Here is a 26,064-nt window from a genome sequence, read left to right as displayed (position 1 = left end):
GTGGAATTGCCACAGAATAATTTGTTAATTTCTACAGAAGAATATTTATTTTTTATTATTAAAATATAAAAATTTATGTAAATTTATATAAAAATTTATTTTCAAAACAAATTATTTTTTCTGGGGAACCCTGGCACCCCATCGAGGAGCCCAAGGCTGTGGGCCTCTTAACACCTCACTGTTGTTGGATTTGTAAGGTCATGACTCATGTTACTGCTAAACTAAACAAAGTTGATGCTAATCGACCTGTTTGTTGTCCTTTTTTTCCAAATGAGAATCAATAAGGGAATCTATAAAGAACCGACTCGGTAAGCAGAATCGAAAATGTAATTGGAATCGTAAAAATCTTATCAATTCCCATCCCTAGTAATAACAATCATAAATTGGGAATACAGCAGCTCTTTTTAACTTTTACACCTCAAATTAAGAGAACCACTTTAGAGTGTACAGTAACCCACTCGACTTCACTCTGCCCCTTTCTTTCTCAGGGTCTGCCTCTTTTATGATCTGTAGTACTCAATAACTCTTGGAGCAATTTGATTATGGTATGAGAAAGCAGAAAGCTCTGACCACATACCAAACTGAAATCTTGGAAATTCTATTCTCAGATACTTATTTTTCCCGTATCTGCAGTTGGCCCATGGACACCTTGTAGGCTAAGTCTTTTTTAGGTATAGTCTCATTGTGACTTGTTAAAGCTTGCATTGCAGAACATAGCAGCTGCCTGGCAGATAAGTGCCCATTTGCACATAGCATCTTTTTCTGACAGAAAAGCACTGGCTGGGCACTGGGAAGTGCTGCCTGCCAGCATTTTAGCAAAAAAAACACTACACTTTTTTTTTTTATTATTCCTATCACAACAATATCTTGACATTATCTAACCTACATCTTTACTTTAACTGCTATCTATGATAAACCAGCTTTACCCCATGTTCTTTATTGTCTATTTTTCAATGTACTATTTCTCCACCATATTTTACCAAACAATGAAAGCTTGCCCTTGTATCAACAACAGCTGAGTCATCAGTCACCAATATAATAAATATCACAGTCTTATGCAAGTGACACTACTGAAACAAGCCCAGCTCCAGGCCCATTGAAGGTTTGATAATGATAATGTAACCTGACTCTTGTCAAAGGGTCCAGGGAGACGATCAGCCCTGCAAAGTTCCTGTGTTATCTGCAGCTATTTTCTGTTTTAGCTCTGTTGGCCATCACTAAATCTGGATGATAATGGTATACATAAATGATGGCAACAGAGAGAACATGAAAACTTCTGTCCGCTCCTACAAATTGACCTTTGTGTTGACCTAGCTTTTACTGGGGCTTGTTAGAACATGCAAATAAGCAAAGGATGAGATCTTTGCCTTAACAGGTACTGAATGGTTATTACTAAGACTGCCCATTTAACTAGGTGGTTAACAGATTAAACTAATTATTCTGTTTATTCTTACATCCTCAGCTAAATTCAATCCTATTTCAATAAAGCTAATCCACAACAGAACTTTATCTCAGGGCACTTCCCCTTTCTTGACTCCCAACAATTCTATTTGAGTGCAACTTTTTGAATGTAACATAATTCTCTGTCACCACAAACAGTTACAACAGGGTTTGCTTCTCAGCAGACCTCTATCTCTCTTCTACAGCGGACTGAATGTGCTGGTCTGATCTCCATCAGATTTTGAAGGCCAGCATTCTCAGCAGACTACCTGATTCTGGGAATAATGTGCCAGAGCTCCTTAACAGCAGGCTAATGCAATTTGATGTGCTTAGCTGGACTTGAACAGGAGCCTTACTGAGGCTGATCTCATCTCCGTCCACCATATTTATTGTTTGAACATTCACATCTTCTAATATTTGCTCCCCTAAAGGGCTAATATCAATTAATGCGTTTAGATTGCACATAGATTAGCTAGCGAATGTTTGTCATATTTATCTGTATTCTGCATCACCACTGAAGAAAATTCCCTCAGGCCTGCCCAAAATGCATCTTTACCACAAACCAGAACCTACGACTACTCAGGAACACCATTACTCATCTTGTTGGTTAGACTGTTTTAATGTAATTTCAGGTCAGGAAAAGCTAATGAAGCAGACAGACAGCATTAATTATTTGCAAAAGGGAGCTTTTCTCTATCATTTGCACAAATATAATTGTTATCAATTATAAGGATTGATGAGCTGACTTGGTACAAGCTGTTAATATTTATAGCCAGTGCCCTGAAGGAAGGTGATGCAACACAAAAAATATTCTGGAAATTAATAAATAAAGAAATCTTCAGCACAGCCTGGCCTCCTGGCCTCACTTGTGTGACTCAAAGTGTTCCACTTTCTTTTTAGGCCACCACAGAGACCCGTGGCTGTTCATAGCTCTCGTTTTCCCTCCTATTACTGACACAGTTTGTAAGGCCCACAGTGACACAGTGTTTTTTAAAACCACATTGTTTTCTTTCCACTAAAAATATAATCAACCCAGAAAGGTCTGCGTGACAAGCACAGAGCAAAGAAAGTGGTGAGAAAGATGGCACTTGCTCATCTTTTGGTGAACTTCAGAGTGATGAGACATGAATACATACAGTGCATGAGAATACGACTTATGATGGTTGCCATAGTAATGTCCCTGAGGCGCAACACAATTTTAGAGTAACTGCTATGGGCAACAGAGGCGCTTGGGCTTCCATCAAATAGAAACAATTTTGCAAAAGCCACAAGCTGATGGAATTATTTTGTGAGCAGAATATATTTCAACCTTGTGTCAATTTTCCACATTTTCCAAAATTCAGTACTTGAAATGAGAATTCAAATCTGTCACAACTATAATCTTATTTTCTTTGTGGATTCTGTTGTGGATCCAGTGCTCTTAGTCGCACTGTTGCAGCTGGTAATTCTTTAATGTATTTGGCATTTGGTCAGATGCTGAAAACCAAGCAGAAAGAAACTGGGCATGAAAAAGGAATAAGAAAATTTAAAAAAACAAGCCCTGCTTTCACTTGGTGAAAACTTTCTTAACAAAAACACTGTTGGAATAATTTATACGGCGCCATGCTGCTGTGAAATCTCTAAAGCTCACTTGGTTCGACAGCTCATTTACAACTTAGTCTGGTCAAAGCCACCAACTCTGCTTCCTGCAGCAGCAGGAAGCGGCTTTCAGCAGGACTAAGAAAATAGCTGAGTAAGTGAAAGAGCCTCTGGATACTTTTCCAGCTTTAATCTTTATGCTAAAAACAGTAGTTTTTATAATTTATAATTTTATAATGAAGTGGAAGAAATAGGCATAAAGCATATGCTGTTGCTTTAACTTGCAAATACATAAAAACATACTGACCCGTTCCGAGGTACAGGACGCTGTAATGCTCATCATTGACTGCCAGGACGATGTCCGCCACCGTGTGTGTGATTTGATCATCTGTGGGAAGGTCGAGTGGAGCCACACCGACAGGTCGGATCACATCCTCAATTTCTGGATGGTATCTAATCACCCCAAGGTTTTTTATGTTGTTTTGACTTTCTGCTGTCGAGGGGCTTTTGCGGGCACACTGGGGGAAGAAGTGGTGCAATCGATTCAGAACAGTTTGGGTCCTTGAATGAGCAAAACAGACTTAGACAAAAAGCACAGCATTTCTTGTGTTTTATTATCTCACGCTTTTCAAAAATAGGCTTTTCTCACCATCCCAGGGCGGCTGCCAATGAATGGGCTGCTGTAACCTTTTAGTTTAGAGGTGGAGAAGGCTTGGTCAATGTCTTCAATAGAGTAGGCACAAATCACTGTTTTGCCCCTAAAAAAGGAGGAAAGAAGAGTGAATGCATCTCAAAATAGACAAGGCAATAGTTTTTTGAAGGAGCAAAGTTGTGGCCTTGAGAAATTAAATATCAACAATCTGACTCTATCTGTGATGTTGTACAAATCCAAGTTTACCTTTGAATCAACTCTTGTTCATCATAGTCACCCTTTCCTACCTGTAACCAACATTTTTTCCTTTCTTGTACTCCATCTGACTTATTTGGTTCATAATTGCTTCCATTGATAACTTCAAAGGCCAGCTCTTCAGCTTGAACCTTTTCTGGATTGATCGATTAAAGATCATTGATGTTTTCTTATCAGATGCTTATAATTAGATGAAATGTGAACAAATTTGAGCTGATGTAAGACCTCACTCCACTACAGTGAATCTCACTTTATTTGCATTTTATAAAGCCACACAACAGCAAAACACACAGCTTTTGCTATATGGGAAACCAATTCACTATAATCAGTTCAACTTCTGTGAAAGGCTCTGATATGTTACATAGCCCACTCCCCAGTCTCACGTGTGATGGTGATTAGATCACTTTCCATCCTCAAGGGTGAAGGAAATAAAGAGCCTCTAACAAATCTATACAACCACAGTCAATTCACCTGAAAATGAGTGGAAAAAGAACCGATTCCTAAATATAGGTATATATACCGTCTCTATTCTCATTTAGAGAAAACATAAAATAGAATGAGTTGCAAAAATATTCTTCCCCATTTTCCTCATGTGTTTGTCTTTTAATCTGAAATTAAAATGGATATCTGAAGTATTTTTTTATCATTCAATTTCCATAAAACACCAACAACCTTAAAGATGCAAAATATTGTTTTTTTTTAAGCAAATAAGACATGAGTGAGTATAACTATTCATCCCCCAGAGTCTGTACTTTGTGGAAACACACTGAAGAAATACAATGACCTGAAAAGTTTACTTAAGCTAATATATGCCTTTGTATATTGTTAAAAACGTCTTATTTGTATTTTGAAACTTGAAATTTGCTAAATTTCTCCTGTAGTTCCAGGTTCGATTCCCAGCTGTCTTTTCTGTGTGGAGTTCGCATGTTTTCCCCGTGTTTGCGTGGGTTCTCTCCGGGTGAACATGCATGTTTGGTTAATTGGTGGCACTAAAATTGTCCTTAGGAGTGAGTGTGTGCGTGTGGTCATTTGTCTCGTTTGTCTCTGTGTGGCCCTGTGATGGACTGGCGACCTGTCCAGGGTGTATATAATATGTGTCATTGGCTGATGATTTTGTATTTCTAATATTAAACAAATGTCCAGAGTATTTACCTGAAGGACCATTTCTGTACCTCACAGTATAATCTTTGAGAACTCTACCTTTGTGTTGACGATTTCTGAATCCAACCCAAATTTACAGTTACAGGAAACTCAACATTATACTTTTTCTTTTAGAATCCAACGAAACTGCAAAGTTGTGGGTTTTTTCGGGTGTACTGTTGTGTAGGTACTTTGTAGGTAGAGTGTTTTTATGTATACGTTATCAGTTTGCCTGTCCATAGTTGCATTTCTTCTGTTTTCTGATCCTAACAGACTTTTGTGTTTCTGGTCGCACATTCATCATTTACAACTCTTTATACCAACATCCCTTCTATAGCTTTATTTAGTCAGTGAAGCTGTTGGGGTAGTAAAGGGTTTATGATATGTTGCTGCTCACCATGCATTTGAGAAGAGGCCATACATGACCCCGGCTCGCTTGTCCTGAGCTGTCATCACCACCGCCTGCTTCAGGTTGTTGTACTGTTGCTGAGTATTTCCAGCACCGCACATTATCCGTGCCTTCATGAAGGTGGTCCAAGAATCACCCAGCAGGGCTCTGATACCCCCCTCATCCACCTGGGAATAACGAAGAAAGACTTTTACGACAAGGTCATAAAGGAGCAGGCAGGTTACCAAATTGATTAGGACTTGTGTTCCCTTCCATGATGTGATTCTGTTCCAGAACTCTCTTTCTCTACAATTTTTCCACAAGTTTCTCACTTGTTCCTAACTCTAGACTGAATTGATTTTTCTCTCAGTGACGTTGTATACCAACACAACAATGGCTGTATACTTTATTTCTCGACTAAACTATTTTTCCTGATTCTGTTTGAGGTAAACTAGGCTGAACATGGTTTAGAGTTCTTTTAAAGGTAGTGAAAAAAAGAAATCTCATGTACCTCCTGAAAAGCAAGCTCAGTGGTGCAAACAAAAATCGTATTTTAGCAAAGTTTCATAAATGCTTTAACCTTTTCTCATTTGATTTTACCTCTTTAATTTGATTGCAATTTAGTGAGAGTCCGTCAGAACACCAGGTAATCAAGAAACACATGCTTTGACACTGCTGATTGCAAAGGTTAATTAGAAAAATTAAATAATAAAAAATCCATTGTTCCCAAAGCAGTGCAGCAGCACCTGTAAACTTAGATGAGATTCAGCTCCTATTTATTGTATTGTAATGGCTCAAGAAAAGAACACATTGTCTTGGGTTGTTTCTTCTGAAGTATCCCATCTTTTAATTCTCGTAATGATTTACTTAATAATTTATCATATTTGTAAAAAATCTAAGCATTTAAAGATCATTCATGAGAAATAGTCTCAAACACTCTTAGTGATTGTAAGTTATATGAGTAGTTAAATGTCTTTAACTGCAACTTCAAACTAATGTGAACAATTGCAGCTTAGAAATGCCAGAACTTCTGGTTCTGCTCACCTCACTGGTCATTGAGATGAGCATGATCAGAACTGGTTATACTGGTGCTTCAGGTATGCTAAACTTCTCCAGTAGCTGTTGCTACTGAGAAAATGCCACCACAACACCACAATTCTAGCTTTAGAAGAAGTCATACAGGAAGACTGATACACATAATTAAATGTAACTGCCCAGTTTAACCTTTTCTAATATTTTTTTAAGCTGATTGATAGCTTTTGGATAGGGGAGCCACAGTAAGAGCTACTACTATAAAGAGGGCCACAGATGCTTTTAGCAAACACTGTCTACACTAAATTTCACATAGTTTCACTTTTGCCTGAGAAAATGCGTTTTGTTCCATGGCATAGATCAATTTTGTCCTACTACAGATCAGCTGTGATTCAAGATTCTGCCATTCTAATCTCAAAATACCAACTACAAGACATAATATATGAATGAAAAGCCTAGAAAATAAATATCTTAAATATTCTCAACAGCGATGCTCTGTAAAAGCTATCCAACAAATTCCCCTTAAAACATATTTTAGGTTGCATATTCTTCTATAGAGCCAAACAGCTAAAATATTCTTAAACCTTTCAGGTTGCTTCATATATATAGATAGATATATAAATAGATTTATATGCATGTGGAACTTTTACCGTGCAGATTCGGCCTATGCGAGCCCTGAATGGCTCCTCATCCACCCTGGCAGTCTTGTTGAACTCACTGAAGAAGAAATAGATCTCCTCCTTGAACTTTTGTGAGGATGGAATTATAGCTGCTCCAGCAAACTGTGGATCTGGTGATGAGATTCAAATGCATACACTGAGATAATATCATGTTGTTAAGAATGGATCGTACCTCCAAGACCTCTCTTGGGTTATCAAGGATACTATACTTGCCATACCCACTAGAATAAGTAACAAGGCTAGAAGCTTTATTTCATGATTACATCCCATCACTTTAACAGTATTTCTAATACTTTAAATGATGCTGGGAGAATCAATGTTAGCATAAACATCTTATTGAAGTGGAAAGGTTTCTGACAGTAACTGTGAATACATCCATGTATTTTTTTCCCATGAGAATGGTAGTAGATGATTTAGATGAGACTACCACCCACCATCTCCATATGCATTAGTCTAAACCTGTCTAGATTCTGTATGACTCTCCTCCTACTCACTTAGCAGCCAAATGTTCTCCGTCTTCAGAAGTTTTTGAGGGCCAAACGTACGTCGTATGGAGCCAGCATGACCTCCCACCGATGACATAGCAGAATACAGACTCCCATCTGAGACAGCCAGAGAGAAACATGAAGAGGAGAAGAGAGGGGAAACGGTGGTTAAAAAAGACAAAGCACAGTTGATGGATCGATAAATGGTTGGGAAGGAGAGGAAGAGAGATTGGAGCGACAAGAGAAGGGGATTGAATGAAGTTGGAGGGGTGGAGAATATGGAGGAAAAAGCATTTAATTCAGAGTTGAGAGTAAAAACAGAAATAATAAACAGAAATTTGCCCAGAATAAAAACCCCTGTTAAAAATAAAAACAGGGGTGAGAAAATAGCAAAAGAGACATGGAAGACATTGAGTATTTCACTGTGATTTGCACAGCAAAGCAGCCACTTATCCCCATATTATCAGAACCCCACTTAGGGCTCTGTCTCTATAGCATTGCAGAAGGGGAAGCTTTTGAAATCATGGCAGTAACATCCTAATCAGGACTGATTGTTATTGTAATTCTCCCAGCTTAAGCGAATGGCTTGCTCTTTGTAGGGCCTCTCACTGGTTTCAGTGACTGAAGCAACATATCTGCATTAGATGGTTCAAGAAACAAACAATTGGTGCATCTATTTCCATGCACTCTTAATTAGAAACATCTTTATTTAGTTAATGTGATGCACTGCTCAATAATTACTCAATTAAGAATTCAATTTCCTTTGGAGTGCAGCAAGGTGTTTAAGTCTGTTGTCGATCTTGTTAAGCCAAAGAATTATACTCCCCAGTGTTTAGTTTTTCAAAGCGCTGCAAATGAAAAACATGTTTTATTGGAAGACTTATATTTTACAAAATACAAAACCAGCACAGTGGGTGTGAACAAATCCATCATCACAGTACAGTGTATAGTCTATATTATTATATTATATCTATATTATATATGAATTATATAGACTATATGATACTATTCCCTTTTTATTTCATGTCAGTGGACAAAGCCAATCCAAACTATTGTGTTTTCAGCTCTCATGATGGCGAACTCACGGTCAGTTACGCCCCATGAATAAAATTTTTCAGCTGTCTTATCATGTGCAGGTCATAACTGTTCTCTTTTGCTGCTTCTAAAATGTCCCTGGTTTTCTGGGGACCTAAATGCTGTAGGTTACAGAAGGCCCTACACTGACAGATGAAGAAGTTGTATATACGGATTTTGTATTATGAGCTTTTTGAGTCAAGTGGTTCAAAAAGCGAGGTACTTTATATTGTAAAGAAATCCAAGTGTTTTAAATGTTATTACTTGATGATTTGTGTCATTTACAAGCTTAAAATACAATTTAAGTTCGAACAAACTCAACACTTACTCAAAGAGAACGCTAATTGACTGATGTTTCTCAATAAAATGGAGCACTATATTTGGTAACAGCAGGCAGAATATTAGATATGATTTTAATGTATGCTCCAGAAAAATGTAAATCTGCAGACTGATATGTCTTATACAGGACTGACTCTTTAAAGTATTGTGTGGCACTTCAGATAAAAGAGTTTACTCATTTGCATGATATGAATAGAGTGTGATAATAAGAGGTAGGTTGCTCCTGGGAACCTGACACTCACAAGTGTCACTCTGCTGCTCCTGACACAAATGAACAAAGTTATTACAAAGAGCTAGTGGTGGCTTTGCTCCAGAATAAGCGAGCGAGCAAAGTGACACCCTTTGACAAGGACTAACACTTCCAGAGTAGCAATAGTTGGGAATACAGACCATCCAAAACATACATGGAGGTCATTTGAAAAGAGATTTTCATTAGGTTTCTGCTCATTTGTCTCAGCCTGCAAAACGTGGTCACTTAAATTGGATTTCAGAGTGCCTTTTAGAACAATGTTGAGTAGAATCAGTATAGAGCTACATGAAGAAGCCTATGGGAATCATTATGGAGAACAGCAATCTACCAACAAAAAAGCAGAAAATTGCAAGCATTTTGAGATGCGGCCTCTGTATAGAGACAAATGGAAAGAACACGGCAGTTTATCAAGACATATCTCATAGCATAGAAATATGTCTCATGGCTATAGCTGACACCTTCACCGTTACCACAGCAACACATGCATATTAGTTTGTGCCGTCTGCTGTAATGTAATGCAGTGACTTATTAGGAAATGTTGATCCTTGACTTTGACCATACAAGATCCATTTCACTTTAGGTACACTGTGCTGCCAGCAGCTGTGGTTCATCAGGTTCACTGACAACATGTCTGTCAAGGATGTTTCACAGCAGTGACTTAATCTGCTGATATGAAAGCTGTGGTTCCTCCTCTACCTTTCAGATAAACATATACAGTTTTGAATGAATGTGTATACCTTCCCTCTTGTGTTTGTTACCTGCAGGTAAGCTGATGGAGCTCTGTGAAGGGTAGGGTGGTGAGATGTCAGAGGGTGATGCTATTTGCCCACCACCTTGGACATCTGTCAGCACTGTGTCGTTTACCTGCAAGGGAAAGTTGGAGGATATTGGAGCCTTGTGGAATTCTGCTCAAGGCCTGAGTTATTATATATGTTAAATCAGCACTTACTCAATAAATTTCAATGTATCTGTGGATGATCATATTGATTACTAAGTGCAAACATTATCTGTGGGACTTAATAAATTTATGTCCTTATCTTACCAAGAGAATAAATAAGTTGGCAAACAGATAAATGCTGTTGCTAATTACAATTGATTTAGGATTGTTCATGGGGGAATTAACTTAGAACAGCTGAAGGACAGACACGCATACTAAAAGGAATTTATTTGCCTTGAGAAACTTACCAGCATCCAGCATCTGGGACTTCCAGCATTTGTCCCACACGCAATGAAAGTGTCATTTACTCTCTGAAGGACAGTGATGAAATTATCGCACTCCAGCTGTTAGAAAAAAGGGGCATGAGTGAGACATAGACGGGGAAGAAAGGAAGAAAATTATTCATGCAGGGAAATGGAGAGTACATAGATTGATTGAAGGATTAAAGATTAAGAGAAGAAAAGCTCAGGAGAGTATGTGGAAAAAGTCATTAGACAAAAAAAGAGACAGCACAAAGGGATAAAGACAACAAGAAGCCTACCAAGGGACAGAAACAAAAACAAGAGTTGAGGAAGGTGGAATAGAGGGATGGAGAAACAAAGTAACAGGAACAAAACCCCTGATTACTAGAAAAAAATATGGCTTGCTCAGACAAAGGTTGGACGCCATCCCTGCGACTAACATTTTGGCAGACAGCTCTCAGGTTAACACTAACACCAATTCAAGTTTGTTATAATGTGTCTAAAAGTATTCAATATATCGATTAATCGATTTATTTATTAATTTATTTTGTAGGAAACTATCAGATCATAAATCCAGATGGGCATGTGGAAACAGTGGAATCGCATCATGAATCCAAAAACCAGAACCAGAGCTTGTGCAACCGTGCGTAGGTGGATATGTGGGTGTTTTGATGGGCGGATGTGTGGGATGAGATTTTATTTTATTTATCTATCTCTTTGTGTGTATACGCATGTGTTCTCTCCTCAGAGAAATAGTTTGTGCTGGGGCATGTTTGATTTTATGTTGCCAAGACTAAAATGCAGGACTGAAGTTAAAGCGAGTCAGCTGTAATGGCAAGGGTTTGAGTAACAGTCAAAATGATACTTAATATCTGGCAGAATAACCAACAAGTATGGGTTGTGGGCACGTTTGGGCCTGTGGTGAGCGTCAGACTCCAAACACTGCTTTTGAAGTTTCTTTTTTGACGATGTAGAAATTTTGGATGCTGTACTTTGCTGCACAATCATTGGAGCATCTCAACTAAAGGTCAGTGTTAATTAGAACTCCAGCCCATCCATTTCTTCCCTGGTGAATGATTCTGCACCTCATTTTTTTTCTGATGCGAACTTTCATTGCAGAAAGTAGGGTGTCATTAGCCATTTTAAGTTACTGTAACCAAAGCCTTTCCCAAGCTTGTTGTTGCAGTGCTAACACATAACCCAATGAGATTTGAAAAGAAAAAAGAAAAATTTAGAAATGAATGCTGTATTTTAGAAATGTTGTCAGACTTATGACAAGCAAATGAAGAAATAGTCCAAATCAAATCAGATTACCACAATCTAACGTCAGTCTTCTCTCTGCCCCAAGAGTGTGCATTCCCTGAGCCCGAATCGTGATTACTTAAAAGAAGTGAGACATTTTAGAACTGACAATGTTCCTCTTGAGTCACAAAGCACATTACACAGCTGTTATTTTGTGCTGAATGGGACTCCCTGGAATAAACAACTGAACTACGATTGGAACATTGTTGATTTCAACCTGAAAGGAGCCAAGTGAGAGCTGGTGAGTCATTTAGACTTGTAGGATCAAAGTAGGATTTACTTTTTTTTCCCAGCGTTCCAGCTGCACTGATCTCCCTTTGGAGACTGGGTGCGCACCAGACAAACTGATGCTGAGGTGGATGGAGAGGATTTGTAGTTTGCTGGGCATGCATTCTGTCAGGTTCCATGTTGTAATTACTGTTAACTTTCAAACCCCATCTCACCTCAAGTGTAATGCTTTCCATAAAACCTGCGGATGTATATTAGTTAAAAATGTTGTATCCTGTCCTTCAGTACCTCAGACTTTTAGAAAGCTTTAGCTCTGTATGTGCAAGATTGTTTTTCCATCTTGCTTTCTGGTTATACCTTTGGATACATAATAAAATTATAAGCAAATAGATAAACGCTTAAAGTAAATGTGAAAATGCATATTAGCACACAATAATGACTGCTGATTTTATTCTTAATCAAACGTATATGGGTCCTGAGGTTGTCCTTAATTCATCACATTAAAATTTGGATGTGTTATCTAAGTCTTTGCAGAGCTTCTTATGTTTCTTTTGTTTTGCTCCCATAGAATCTGTGCCTCACAAAGTTCCTCTGGCTGATCTAGATAACATGCTGCTAGCTCCCCAAACTCAACATTAGCATGAAAATAATTTACTGATATGAGTCTTCAAAACATGTTGAATTATTTATATTATTCCTATTTAAACAACATGCATAACTGAGTATTTAACTTATTACATAAATGTTCCCCTCTCTTATTGCTGAGCAAATTAAAAATTTGAAATTACCAACGGAACATCTTTTCTATTATTGTTAAATTATTTAATGAATACAATTGTCAAATAGAATGGAAAAAGATTGTTTTCAGATTTATCAATGAAGTGCTAAGATATCTGCTTCTTATCAAATGCCTAAAGGTCACAGTAAGAACAATCATAACTTTCAGTAACTTCAGCATTTCCTCTGAACCATGGAGCAAGCATGGGCTATATTATAGAAGAGTATCGAGCAATATTGCATGACCTACAGAGTGACTCAGTATACAGTATATCAGCTGTGTCTGCACGGGCACAAGTATACACAAAGAAAGAAGGAGCTGGCTGACCAGCTCCTATTGACAGCTGCTGATAGACTATAGCTGTGATTAATACTGCAGCCTTGGGATGACACAGCTGTCACAGTGACTGTGGCCACATTTGCTGTCCTCTGGTTGTTATGGATGTGACATGGATGTGTCATTTTTATTGGCTGTAGTAATGGTTGTGTGTATGCTCCGAAGGTGTGTGTTACATTAAAGCTTATATATTCCTGAGATATTAAACCACACAAGCAGCTGAAAGCTGAGAAATAACCGTGTCCAGCCTTGGCTTCACTCACCACAGCCAGGCAAAACAGTCACACAGTCAGCTGCTGGATACTGTCAGAGATCAGCCTTTTAAAATGAGTAAGGAGCAATAAAAGCATCACATAACAAGTCTGCAGAGCGATTCCCTTAAGTGACAGTGCACTATAACTGGACTGGACCAACACATTCATTGTTCATATGGAAACAAAGAACTGTTAATCATATTGTAATGGAATGCAGAAGTTGTCATGAGGGAGTACCACATGGATAGATTGTAAGACATGTGAAAGACCACCCACTTTATCTGTGATCTGTGATATTTTACAAATACTTTATTTTTTATCCTGTTTTAATAATTTTGTGGTCATATTTCAGAATAAACTTCTTTGAGGTCAATTTGTATTTTGTGTCTTACTCACTTTGCAACCTCCCTATGTCTGTTTGAGGTGAATTTGAGTGACATTTGGTCCCCCGGACCTTTGTCTACGAAGCCTAGTCAGTAATCTGTCATTCAGTGAAAGCTTTGCGTGGTAATTCAACTCTCTGAGGTAATGCAAAATTATTTATCCACGGATTGTCTCTCTAGACTTGGATTTTCCATGACAAACATAATGTTATGCAACACTACATCTCAATTTCTGAAAATCTAAATACTTATTTGAAAGTATATTTATCATACTTAGCCTTATTTTAGTTTGAATAGAGTGGTAACATTTAGAATCTCCCATTCTCTAAGCAGACAACAAAGTTATCCACAATGTTTAGTTTCACACATCATTTGTAATTATCTGCTCACTGAACTGTACAGTGTTTGGTTTGTTTTTTTTTAGGTGAAACAGTCTCCAGTGTAGTATTATCTCATCCAACTAAATTACTACTTTTCATGTCTTTATTCATTATCATTTGTGTTTTACTGTTTTTATCCATTTGGTCTCCCAAGGCCTAAGGAATTAAAGTGGAGCTAAGACATAATGATTTGATGAAAACTAAATATTTCAGCAAAACAGAAAATGGTGAAGAGAAACAGCATCATATAGAGAGTGTTGAGGAGAGCACTGCAGAAGTGATGAGGATTATGACAGTGGGGATGAGCCTCTACCTCAAGTGGTGCAGACTTTGCTTTGCAGGTGTCAATAGCAGTCTGATCAGATACCGCTGGGATCTGTGGGAGGAAGGAATGTTTAGTATGTGCCAAGTTATTTCACACAGAGCTGTTTCAGTATCAAAACTGCCTCTAAAACCCAATCCTCAAAGAAAACATTCAGACGGCTGGATAACACTTTTGCTTCCTCACTGTATGAAATTAATTTCATTGCCATTTTCTGTCCAAAGTCTTATCAGGGTCCTGCTTTTCTTCAGTCCAACATTGTCTAGATTTTCTTTCAACAAACCCTTAAAGAATTGCCATTGATATTCTCTGTATACATGAAATAAGAAAGAGCAACAAAAGGCAACATCGTCCAAAGGAATCAATACTTCAGAGTAAACTGCTGAATAGCGTTTTCTTCAGTCACGCAAGCCTTTGTTTGCCTTTGATTACTGATTGCTAAGTTTTCTGATCATTTGATAAATGTCTCCATCTTCAATTGTTGAATCTGTTTTTTTTTTTAAAAACATGCACTTTCATTATGCACCAATTGTTAATTTTAACTGTTGCTGCTTTAAAAAGTGGAGCATTCTGTTTTGCGACTGCTATGTTCCACAAAACCAATCTGCACCAGAAATAACTCAACCTGACAAAGTATCACTTAACTGTATGAGTGAGAAAAATACACCATTGTATATCAAAACAGTTCCACAATGCCAAACACATTACTCACCTCTGTTTTTCCACTTGCCCTTATGTCTAAGTAAAACCCAACACTAAGCAAGCAATCATTCCAGAAAATACATCATGTTCCTGCTGAAAACAAGTCATTTCCAATCTCGCTGACACTATTGCCCACACTGTGTAATCTCGATCCTCTGTTAACATCATTAGCTGAGTAAATCATGTTTTCTCCCCTTAAAAAGATAAATACAGCTTCAATGATGTATGCATGACCTAACATAGAAGATCTTCACTGAATCTCAGCTGCTATTCTGGGTCAGCAGTAGGCCATCATATCTCCCTCTGCCCTGCCTGGTTCCCCATGTGGACCTAACATTGCATCATCACACATTTCATGGGAACAGCAAGTATATGCATAATGTATTTTGTAACAAAAACCACAAAAGAACTGTACACAAGCAGACTTTCTGCCTATGTACAGCTTATGTGAACCTACTAACGTTGGATACGACTCAGAATTATATACATATCACAGTGTAAGTTCGTCAAAAGTAAACTGGCATAATTAACATTGATTTGAGTGTAAATAAAAAAAATTTGTTCGTATTTAACCGCTTATCGTAATAAGATGAAAAATGTTGCACATTCTAGCTGCATATGCATTATAATTTAACAGACCACTGGGTTATGATTTGACTAAGACACAGGTATGTTCAACGGACCACAAACTAGTAACTCACCTGAGAGTCCACTCTCATGTAAAACCTAACCCTTACCATTTACTAAATATAAGTCTTGAGTGGGATGAAAGACAAGTGAAAGGGATGTGGAAAATGTTGTGTGGGATGCATATGGAACTCAGCTTGATATCTGGCAGGCTAATGCCTCCTACCACCCCTCCTGCCTCCTGTAAGCATTTGTAGTCATATCAGCAGTGTCCAACATGTATGATATTATGTATGGGGCTACCAAATGTCAAAGTGGTGACAGACATAGCAAGACACAGAATGTCGAGGGAAGTGAAATGTTAGTGTGTAATTACAACATTTTGTACCAATACAGCTATCTAACATTCTGTCATCAGAATAAATTGCATCTGTGGTGATTAGATGAGGAAATCAATCAAGAAACCATAACCAAATTAGTAGAAGAGACACAACTAATCAATTTGGAAATTAAATTTAAATCGATGCATATGGAAATACGTATGCAACCAGAGGGTGCAACTTTTCCCCCCAATAGTTCATATTTACACAGCACAACAACATTTCTCTAACCTCATCTAACAGCATTAGCTACTTTAATCTGGCTACATCCCTTTGACAGTGAAGCTGTCCATTAATTTAAGTTAATTGATCAAAATCACTTTGTTTAACTGAGTCAGCAGTCCGTCACTGGCAGCCAAAATTTACAGCTCAAGGGTGCATCACTGTCAAGTTTTGGATTGTAGTTATATAACTTTCTGTAGATGACTAAAAGGTCCTATGCATCTACATATGTGTTTTTTTGTACATGCAGAACTTCCAAGCTTGAGTTCCAAAGTAATTAAGGAACTCATCTTTTTTAAACTGTTGTGAACTGTGTTTCCCCCAACAAAACAAAACAGAATCGGGGACTGAAATAAAGTACATGTGGTTGCAACATCTTGGTAAAGATCAGCAAGTTTTTACCTGCAGGTCGCGGACCCCTCTGTCTGTGAACGACAATATGAAGATCATTGCCCGTCCGCCTACATAGAGTGTATCGCTCCCTTCCTGGTGGTACATGCTGATGTAGTTCTCAGGTTTGTTGAAGTGGAACCTGGAGGGCTCTGAGGACATGAACAAAAGGGATGAGACAAGAGCTTTTCTTAGAGTAGTTTGTTTGATTTATCGGTTCCTTTTTTGTTGTTGTTTTTTTTAGTTTTTTTTAGCATATGTAATCTAAAATACACCTTGCTGAAGGTACTGAACATACAATGGGGTTGAGACAAGAGGAAAAGCAACTGTTGATAACATTTTAATAACATACCACTACCTCCACAGCTACTTATATAATACAACTATTACTACATACAGAAAAAGAAAAAAACAAACAGGTGTGAATTTTAAATCACAGGAAATGAATCCTAGAAAAGAAGGCTGTTTTAAAAAGATTCATAAAGTAAATACAAAATTATTATTGCATGGAAGCAAAATTGAGTTTTTTAAAGTTATTTCAAAAGATTATCCAGATGTAGCCAGCCTAAGCTCCTCTGACAGGTTCAATCAAAGTCTAGAACCCCTCGTGGCAAAAAGCCAAACCTCCAGTTTTAAATCTTCATTTAATCTACCATCAATACAGAAAGCAGCTCAATGAGTCCTGGCAATGAACTGCTTTCATTTACCGAAACACTTGCACCACCTTTATTGCCCTTTGTGGATTTACGTCAAACAGGAAGTCTTTACAAGACTCAGCTCGGGTGCTACAGGAAAAGGGCATCTGGTGGGAGCATAAATATCACTGAAATAATCATGTGGGCAAACCCTATGACAGATTCTGTCACTGCAGACACCTCCAGAAGGCTCTGAAGTACATTTTGGCATCTCTGAATCACACATAAGACTCACACTTACCTACACTGCAGCTGTGCCTTTATTTAGAAATAAAATTAAAATAACTCCTACTATTTAAAATATATGATTGCATGTACTATGATGATGAATACTGTGTGACTAAAATAATGTTTTATAAAAAAATCACAACAATCCATTGAACCCTTTACAGACCGCCAAGCCATTTTATAATTTTTTTTCTGATCCAGAAACACATTTCTCTTTTTATTTTCCTAAACTCTCATCTGAAAGATCAGTAGCATAACAGTCACATCTCTGAGATCCTCTCGGAGATGATATTTTCTTCTTATCCCTGAAATATAAAAAGGACATCCAGTTTGACAGCAAAATCAGGATGAAGAGTGAAGTGGTAAAACAGGTTGCTAGCCAACCAACTATGTTTCTATGGAAACAGCAGTCCCCCTGGTTGGCGGGAATCTAATTGATGAGGCTTGTTCTTTTCAAGGAAATGAGAAATACACAAGGAAATCCAATGTGGCTTTTAGCTGAGGGCAACATTATGCAGGCACCAAAGCAACGGATTAATATTAATATTTATTTTGGCCGTTAGCATGCCGAATGTTACAGCCCCCTAAGTACACCTCTGTTGACTCAGCCTTGCGTCAGCAACAATCCATCTTTAAAACAGACTTGCATCACACTCAAAGACAATAATCACAATACAAAGGCTGCTATTCACACAGATATTGCCTTACCAGCTACCCATATTAAATAACTTACCCTAAGGTGATTCAGCAAAAAGAACCTTTCACATCCATACAAAATTTTGGACTTGACAAAGGTTTGTGTTGGCTGTTTTAGCTGGACCAGACATCTCTCACAGAAGTACATGACACAAAAACGGCATCTTCACACAGCATTATGTGAGGAGTCATGCTCGTTTCGCATTTGTTAAGCAGACCTGTCTGCTCCATTACTAGAATGACAAATCCTGCCCCAGGCGGTGCTGACGATGCCACTGCTTCTGCCAAAGACCAGAAATTCAGTCATTCAGAGCAGAGCAGAAAGTGATTTATGTTGTCATAAAAATGGCAAAGTTTTCCAAACCTGATAGATAGATTTTTCAAACTTTAACCAAGGAGCAAACTGAGCATAGCCAGAAAAAAACATCCTGGTAAAAGTATCCTCTGAAGTTTCTTGACCATATATAGCATATTTAGATTGTATCATTTTGGCAGAGACACTACGTCAGTGTCTTCTCAACTATTACAAAGATATTGACGGTTCAACTTATTTTCTCTTTAATCTATGGTCTGCCAATAAACTGTTTTCTGTTGTGCTTCCTATAAGTCTAAATATATGTGCCCACCTCTCTGCCGTAGACATTTATAGGCTCCTGCTGGTAAAAACTTTGAATTTTCAAAAGGTCGACTTTTCACACATTAAGGCAGACAGCCTAATTTTGAAAAAGGCTTCATTAAAGGCAAAATATGACGAGTTTCACCCTCAGAGGAGTTCATATTTCTTTATGTTAAAACTAAATTAGTGAATTGGCCTCCTACTGCACATTTTGGATGTTATTGCTAGGATCAGTCTAGAATTTAAAAACTTACCAAATACTAAAAAACAGCAGGGGGAAAGTCAGTCAATATGGAAGAGGTTTGAGCTTGGCACAAGTAGATTAAATGACTGCTGCTTCTTTACTTACATAGATTTTTTTGTTGAAAGAAATCTTGTTTTGAAGATGGACCTCAAAGTCTTCTGTTTTGAGTATAACACAAAAATCTATGAGGGCTCATTTCATTGTGAAATAGCATTTTAATCTAAGGGTTTCAATTCAGTGAGAGGGTCAACACAAATCGTGCCTTCATTTCAATAAAGTGTTCTTTGTGAAATGTGTTATTACTTTATATAAGATTACTTTTTGTTTCCCTTTCATTTATTATCTCACTCACTCCATTCATTTCTTTTCTTTCTCCATGTCTTAATCATATATTGGGATTTCTCTCTGTGTTTCTGTTTTTCCTACCATTTATATACAGTATTGATCTTTTGATATTTGTACTATTCTCAAATGTGTGCATTGAAAGGACAAGTCATGCAAAATAGTAAAGCTGGCTTTCATTTTTCATCTATTCACTGCCTAATCCTAATCCAAAAGTAAATCCCCTAAAAATGAAAAGAAGATAAAAAATTACACAAGTTTCTCTCCTGTTTTCAAACAAATACACAGGCATTTTATTGTTTTTTGTGTTGCTGTTATTAGAGCTACATAAATCAATATTTTACATTGATGCATGGGTCTTATGATTATTTCTAATGTGAAAAGTGGCTGTCATAGCAACAAAACCCATAGAGATTAATTGTGCAATAGTACAATTCCCCTCAGCTCTCTGGGGCTTTTTAGCATATTCCAGCAAGCTGTTTTAAGCCATACAGTACGGCCTGCAATTTTACTGTTCTGATTCTGTCACTCCATTTCCAGCAGGAGGGAGCTATTCACAAAGAAAAAAACCATTAAGCCAAATCAGCACGGCCTGCTCAGCATCAAAAAATATTCAGGCGAAAGAGAGGAACTAGATGCTGAACATAATGTAGCGTTTAGCTGATCATGAGTCACTTGCATTTCTCAGGCAATGATTATCAAAACAGGGCTAAGCGTAGAGTGAATGTTGAACTTTGTTTGATTGAGTAGGCAGAATCATGACTGCAGATGCTTAACGATGTTTAAATGCACATGTTTGGTGGGCAATATTAGGCATATCAGTACTTAAAAGCACAATTGAATTGATACAACCCCAGTTGCTAAAAAAAGTTGGACGGCGCTGTAAAATGTAAATAAAAACAGAAAAAAAGGATCTGTGAATTTTATTCACAGTGAAATGTAGAAAAAAGACTATTTACTCTAATGGAAAATATACCTTAAAAAAAGCGGCTGGACCTTTGGGAGAAGAATGTTGTTCATTTCTGATATAAGATTCTAGCTGCTCAACCATCCTGCGTCTACTTTGTTGTATTGACATGCTGTTGTTGTAGATGCAGTATGTGGTTTAGCATTGTATACATCAAATATGCAAGTTGTTCCCTAAAAAAGACATCATCTAGATGGGAGTATGTTGCTCTCAAACCTATATATAGCCATCTGCATTGGTGGTGTGTTTCTCGATGTTAAAGTTGAATCGTGTCTGTTTTTAATGCAGTGCTGACTGAAGGCCCAAAGAACACAGAAGATAGATGATGATGAAGTCTCAAAATTTTATGTTAAAGAACATTCTTCTGAATTTGCTCCACAATTTCCAGATGCAGATTCTTTCACATTGCTGAACCACTGCACATCCTTACTTCTGAGAGACTCTGCCTCTCTAAGGTGCTCTGTGTTACTGACCTGTTGTTAATTGACATAATCAGTTGCAGCATGTTCCTCCAGCTGTTTATTTTTAGTACCACTTACTTTTCCAGCCTTTTACTTACTCTGCATCAGGTCATTTTAGATGTGTTGCTGCATCAACTTCTAGACGAGCTAACATTTTTCATTAAAATGTTAAGATGTCTCACGTCTCTCATGTTGTATTGTGCAATACTGTAATATTGGTATTTACAATTTGCAAAATATTGTATTCCGTCCAAACATTTTTGTAGGTTATAATCATATTAATTTTCTCACAAACACTTTTAACTGATGCTGCATATAAATTAAACCCGTAGGGAGGGCTTAATGATGTGTGTGATTATTTTTTGTTAAAACTATTTCAAAGAGGATTTGCGTCAGTTAAATGGACATTTTAGAGTCTGTAGTTTATGGTGCTGTTTTACACTACATTATACTGAGAGGTGTATAAAGCAATCGTCTACTTCACTTATACATATCAATAAAGGCATTGTTCTAAAACACTGACTGGTTGTTATAACTGTCATTAGTGTAGGATTTATTGTACCTACACTCAGTTGTTTCAGTGAGGGAAGCAGGATTAATCTTTGATATGTTAACGAAAATCCCAAACCATATCTTGACGTTTACACAATTTCTTGAAGGAGAATTTTTTAAACGCTGTCTTTAGGCAAAGTGAGCCATATTAACGCATTAGAGCGTCAGCGCGTACCTCAGCGCTGTCCGAGGTCCTGAAACAGTTCCAGACGGATACTGTCTTGGATTTTCTGTGACATTTTCAACCTGTACGTCTTTGTGTCTGTTACTGTGTCTAGAATTGTATAACAACGAATTTGATTGCTATTACATGCACGCTCGGAGACGTCATCTTTTGCGCTTTGAACTGTGCTCATCCACGGATAGGGGAGGGATACATATAACTTGACACTCAGCCCCCATCTCTATTGATTGCTGAATATATTAGAGGTCTGTGTGCGGTGTAAAAAGACGTGAGAGGAATTGATAACATGGAGTCGGCTTGGAATTTTCCATTCATTGCTCTCTCTCTGTCATTTTCTGCCTGCATACGTTAAGCCAACATAAAGCTATACATGTTCTTATTTCGGCTGCAAAGGAGCTCTCTTTTTCACTAAGCCGATCTCTTCTGCTGCAGTGTGAAGCAGCAGCCGTGTCCCGCATTGCAGCTCCGCAAGGACACGGGAGCTACAATGACTGTGTCAACCTCCAAAGAGACAATATATCACAATAATGATGCCTTTCATCGATGACGGGAAACTGTTTAAAAGGCACAGCCTTTCTGGGCCAAAAGGCGCCATGATCCCCCACTTTCCAGCACCGAGGTTGTTTTGAATCCCCTCTGGTTTTATTTCCCTCAGTCATCCTGGAATATTTGACCATTTGGAGGGATTAATTGGAGCCTTTGTAATCTAGACAAGAACACATCGTGTACTGGCACTGGAATAATTAAAACACATGTTGTCAAGAAAACCAACAGAAAAGCCACAAGTTGCAAAGATCCAATTCGAATGGACTGTGCACACATGGAAACCATGGAAATGAATGTAGATGTATGGCACTGTCTACGAAAACACTCAAAGCATCCACAGTTTTAGTTGCTAATTCTAAGATGATACAACAGAGCTTGTTTTTCTCCAGATGCTAAATCCCGTTGAGCCTTTGAACGTGTGTGCAGGGCCTGAATGGTGGTGCGCGTAATTTACAACTGGACTAGCAGAGGAGGGAGGGCGTGTTTTAGGAGATTTATCCGGAGCTAGTCCCTTCATTTAGGCTTTATAAATACTCCTTATGTGGTTTTTGCTAATAACGAGAGAACAACAGTAGCCTAAATGACTCGAACTCGAAAATAACTGGGTGCATCACCCCATGATGCTTCCTTCATTCTTTCAGTCATCTGTCCATTCTCCAAACCATTCACCCATTCATTTACTCATGCCTCAAATAACGCATAAAAGCAGAATAACAAAACACGGTTGGCGACACAAATAGCTTAAATGAATAAATCGTATGAAAATTTGGAGAACATAGCGACTTACCATGCACAACAAATTTCAGCCGAGGTGACTTTCCAGCAATAACCGTGGCAAAAATCGACAGCAGTATAAAATAATTCATCTTTCCTGTGACTCTGCTTTTCGTTGTCGGTTATTACAGTTCCTAAACTAAAGCGCTCCCCAAAATCCCTCTCCTTCCTTGAAGCCGTCTTCGAGGTCCCTTCCCTGATCTGCCACGTCCCAGAGCTTTGCCAACGACTGCTGGTCCCAGTCCTATCCTGTCCGTCTGCTTTGCCGGCAATCCAGTTCGGTAAAGTCGGGGAGTCAGGCTCCACCTCGGAAACAAAAGGCAAAGGGGGAGTGTAGCTTGTCAGCAGGGGCGCAGAAATAAAATGTGGGGTTATCATACAAATGTGATAACAAACCTTCTGATTTAGTCAACCATTTTTGGCTGTGGCGCATCACACGTCATACCTGTTGCTGATATAGGTTATCTTCTCTGATAAACTGGAAGTAATTAAGATGATTCTGATCTTATTTTTCATCGTTTATTCAATCTCTTGCAGTTTCTGTTTCAATGGTTTGAAAATATTTTAGATTTTCAGTTGAAGTCAGATCAGATAACATAAGCTATTATTTGTCCTAAAGTAGGCGCAGCCTAACACATTTTAATTTCTCATTAAATGATAACAGAACACTTTTTTATCACTTTATGTTTGTTCACAAGCCCTCACACCTCCATTGCCTCAGCAATGGTCTCCACTGTAAATTCTAATCAATATCTGTCAATAGTGCCTAAGTGCCTGTATAAGAATGAATCAGCAGTGTGACTCTGCTGATCTTGCATTTACGTTTATGTATTTAGCAGACGCTTTTATCCAAAGCGACTTACAAATGAAGATATAACAAGCTATATAAAAAGCTAACAATAAACTACATAGAAGGAACCCACTAGTCCGACTCTGTCAGAGGTGACAGAGTAGAGATAGAGTGCAGGCATAGAAGGAAGTGCAGAAAGATAAAGTGCAAAGATAGAGGGGGTACAAGGTAAATGCTAGGATAGGAAATGCTCCCTGAAGAGCTGGGTTTTCAAGAGTTTCTTGAAGATAGACAGGGACGCCCCTGTTCTGGTAGTGTTCGGTAGGTCATTCCACCATTGTGGGATGACACATGAAAAGAGTTTGGATTGTCTTAGGCGTGGTGTAGGCACTGCTAGACGACAATCTTGGGATGAACGGAGGGACCGAGTTGTGACATAACCCTTTGCAAGAGCATTCAAGTAGATGGGAGCTGTTCCATTAAGCACTTTGTAGGCTAACATCAATCACTTGAATTTGATGTGGGCGGCTAAGGGTAGCCAGTGGAGTTCAATGAACAGAGGGGTGATGTGTGTTCTTTTAGGCTGATCGAAGACCAGACACGCCGCTGCGTTCTGGACCATCTGCAGAGGTTTTAGGAGGTAAACTGACTCAAATTTGAAAACTAAAGAACTAAAAAGAAAGGTAAATGACTTTAGTGGAAAGAGTTAAATTGGTTCTTCCATCTCCATGAAACTGATTTCTGTAGGCACCGTGCAAAGGTATCTACAGTTTATGAGCACTTTCTGAGTATTGAGCTCCAAGAGAGGGTAGGCAGTATTTTTTTTTCACTAAATTCAGAAAGCATGTCATGATACACACAGATGGGTTCTTGAATTAAAAAAGCCACTCATATCCCACCCACTTGTGGAGGTTTTAAGTCTATTTCAAAGGCTCTAATTATATAATTATGTTGCTCTTTAACACCTCTGAGCTCAGTCAGGAAATATTATATATAAAATGTACTAATGGATGAGTAAACTCCACAAGAAGACCAAATGTAGTGGTTTTCTTATTAACTTCAGCAGGACATATTACAAGTATAAAAGCTTTAAGATTTTCTGACAGTGTGTTATTTTAGGATTATTTTTATCCTCAACTGGGGTTCCAGTTCCATCCATCTTCTACACCCACTTAATCCAATCCAGGATCGCGGGGGGGCCAGGAGCCCCACAGGGCCACACTCACACTCACTCCCAGGGACAACCTAGAGCCACCAACTAACCTAACATGCATGGTTTTGGATGAATCTGGAACCCTCTTGCTGTGAGGCGACAGCGCTAACCATCACACCGCCGTGCAGCTCTCAACTGGGGATATAGATGAGTTAATGCAGCCACAATCAAATGAAAGTACTTTATTAATCCCACAAGGGGAAATTCTCTTCATGCAGCAGCAAACAGTACACATAGTAAGTTGTATCATTGACAACAAAATAGAGGATAAGCCAAAGATAGTACTGTGGAAAGGTCTTGGGCTACTCTTCATTTCTTTATAATTTGCTCCCAATGAGCCAACATTGACTGCTTTTTCACTTATGTTTAGTCCAGTTCTTGTATCCATCTCTTACCAGATTAATGTGTTTTCTGACCTTAGAATCATTCAAGCATTAGAAAACACACAAAAATCAAACAATGAACCAGTGTTGTGTGTACACATAACAGAAAACTTAGCAAAGAACTGCATTTTCCTGGCAATATATGAAAAATTAGGGGAGGTGTAAGAGTTCTTCACAGTGCTGTCCCATAATAGATAAACACTTGTATGTCTATTGTCTATCTATCTGATCTGTAATCAAGAAATAGGTTGATTAATCTTAGTTTAATCCACTTCTGGTGACCAGCAGCAGTAATATAATTTAAACTGTGATTTATACTTTGTAGATTCACAAAAGACTTTCCTCAATGGTGATGTTTTTCTTCTGGTCTTCATTTTTCAGTGCATACTTATTTGTGGAATTGATAACCACCAGATGGCACCAAAAGCAGAGTTTTCAGTAGTATTTGATTTCCACAAGTCCTATGCTTCTTGAATGATAAATATGAGGATGTTCTATTTCCTTCAGCAGTTCAATGCACTCATTAACTGTCTCTATGAGATGGTTTATTGGTGAACTCACCAGGTGGGACTCAGGT

At 38.1% G+C, this 26,064-nt stretch overlaps 1 protein-coding gene across 1 annotated transcript in view; it reads right to left on the bottom strand.

Annotated features, from left to right (window-relative positions):
* The window catches only part of LOC140316036 (semaphorin-7A), a 42,063-nt gene extending 18,618 nt beyond the window's left edge, over window positions 1-23,445 (bottom strand). The window contains exons 1-10 of the mRNA XM_072393718.1: window positions 23,115-23,445; window positions 16,809-16,948; window positions 14,467-14,529; window positions 10,499-10,594; window positions 10,072-10,177; window positions 7,660-7,767; window positions 7,136-7,275; window positions 5,463-5,641; window positions 3,668-3,776; window positions 3,326-3,536 (exon numbers count right to left, since the gene is read on the bottom strand). Coding sequence (XP_072249819.1) covers window positions 3,326-3,536; window positions 3,668-3,776; window positions 5,463-5,641; window positions 7,136-7,275; window positions 7,660-7,767; window positions 10,072-10,177; window positions 10,499-10,594; window positions 14,467-14,529; window positions 16,809-16,948; window positions 23,115-23,193 — 1,231 coding nt within the window. The 5' untranslated portion in view covers window positions 23,194-23,445. The remainder of the gene's footprint in view (window positions 1-3,325; window positions 3,537-3,667; window positions 3,777-5,462; window positions 5,642-7,135; window positions 7,276-7,659; window positions 7,768-10,071; window positions 10,178-10,498; window positions 10,595-14,466; window positions 14,530-16,808; window positions 16,949-23,114) is intronic.
* Between the last annotated feature and the right edge of the window lie 2,619 nt (window positions 23,446-26,064).

This window comes from Leuresthes tenuis, unplaced genomic scaffold, assembly GCF_036924035.1.
Source record: "Leuresthes tenuis unplaced genomic scaffold, fLeuTen1.0.hap1 SCAF_10, whole genome shotgun sequence".
Lineage (NCBI taxonomy): Eukaryota > Metazoa > Chordata > Actinopteri > Atheriniformes > Atherinopsidae > Leuresthes > Leuresthes tenuis.
The sequence above is the reverse complement of the archived record's forward strand: the minus strand, read 5'-3'. Positions and strand labels throughout refer to the sequence as shown.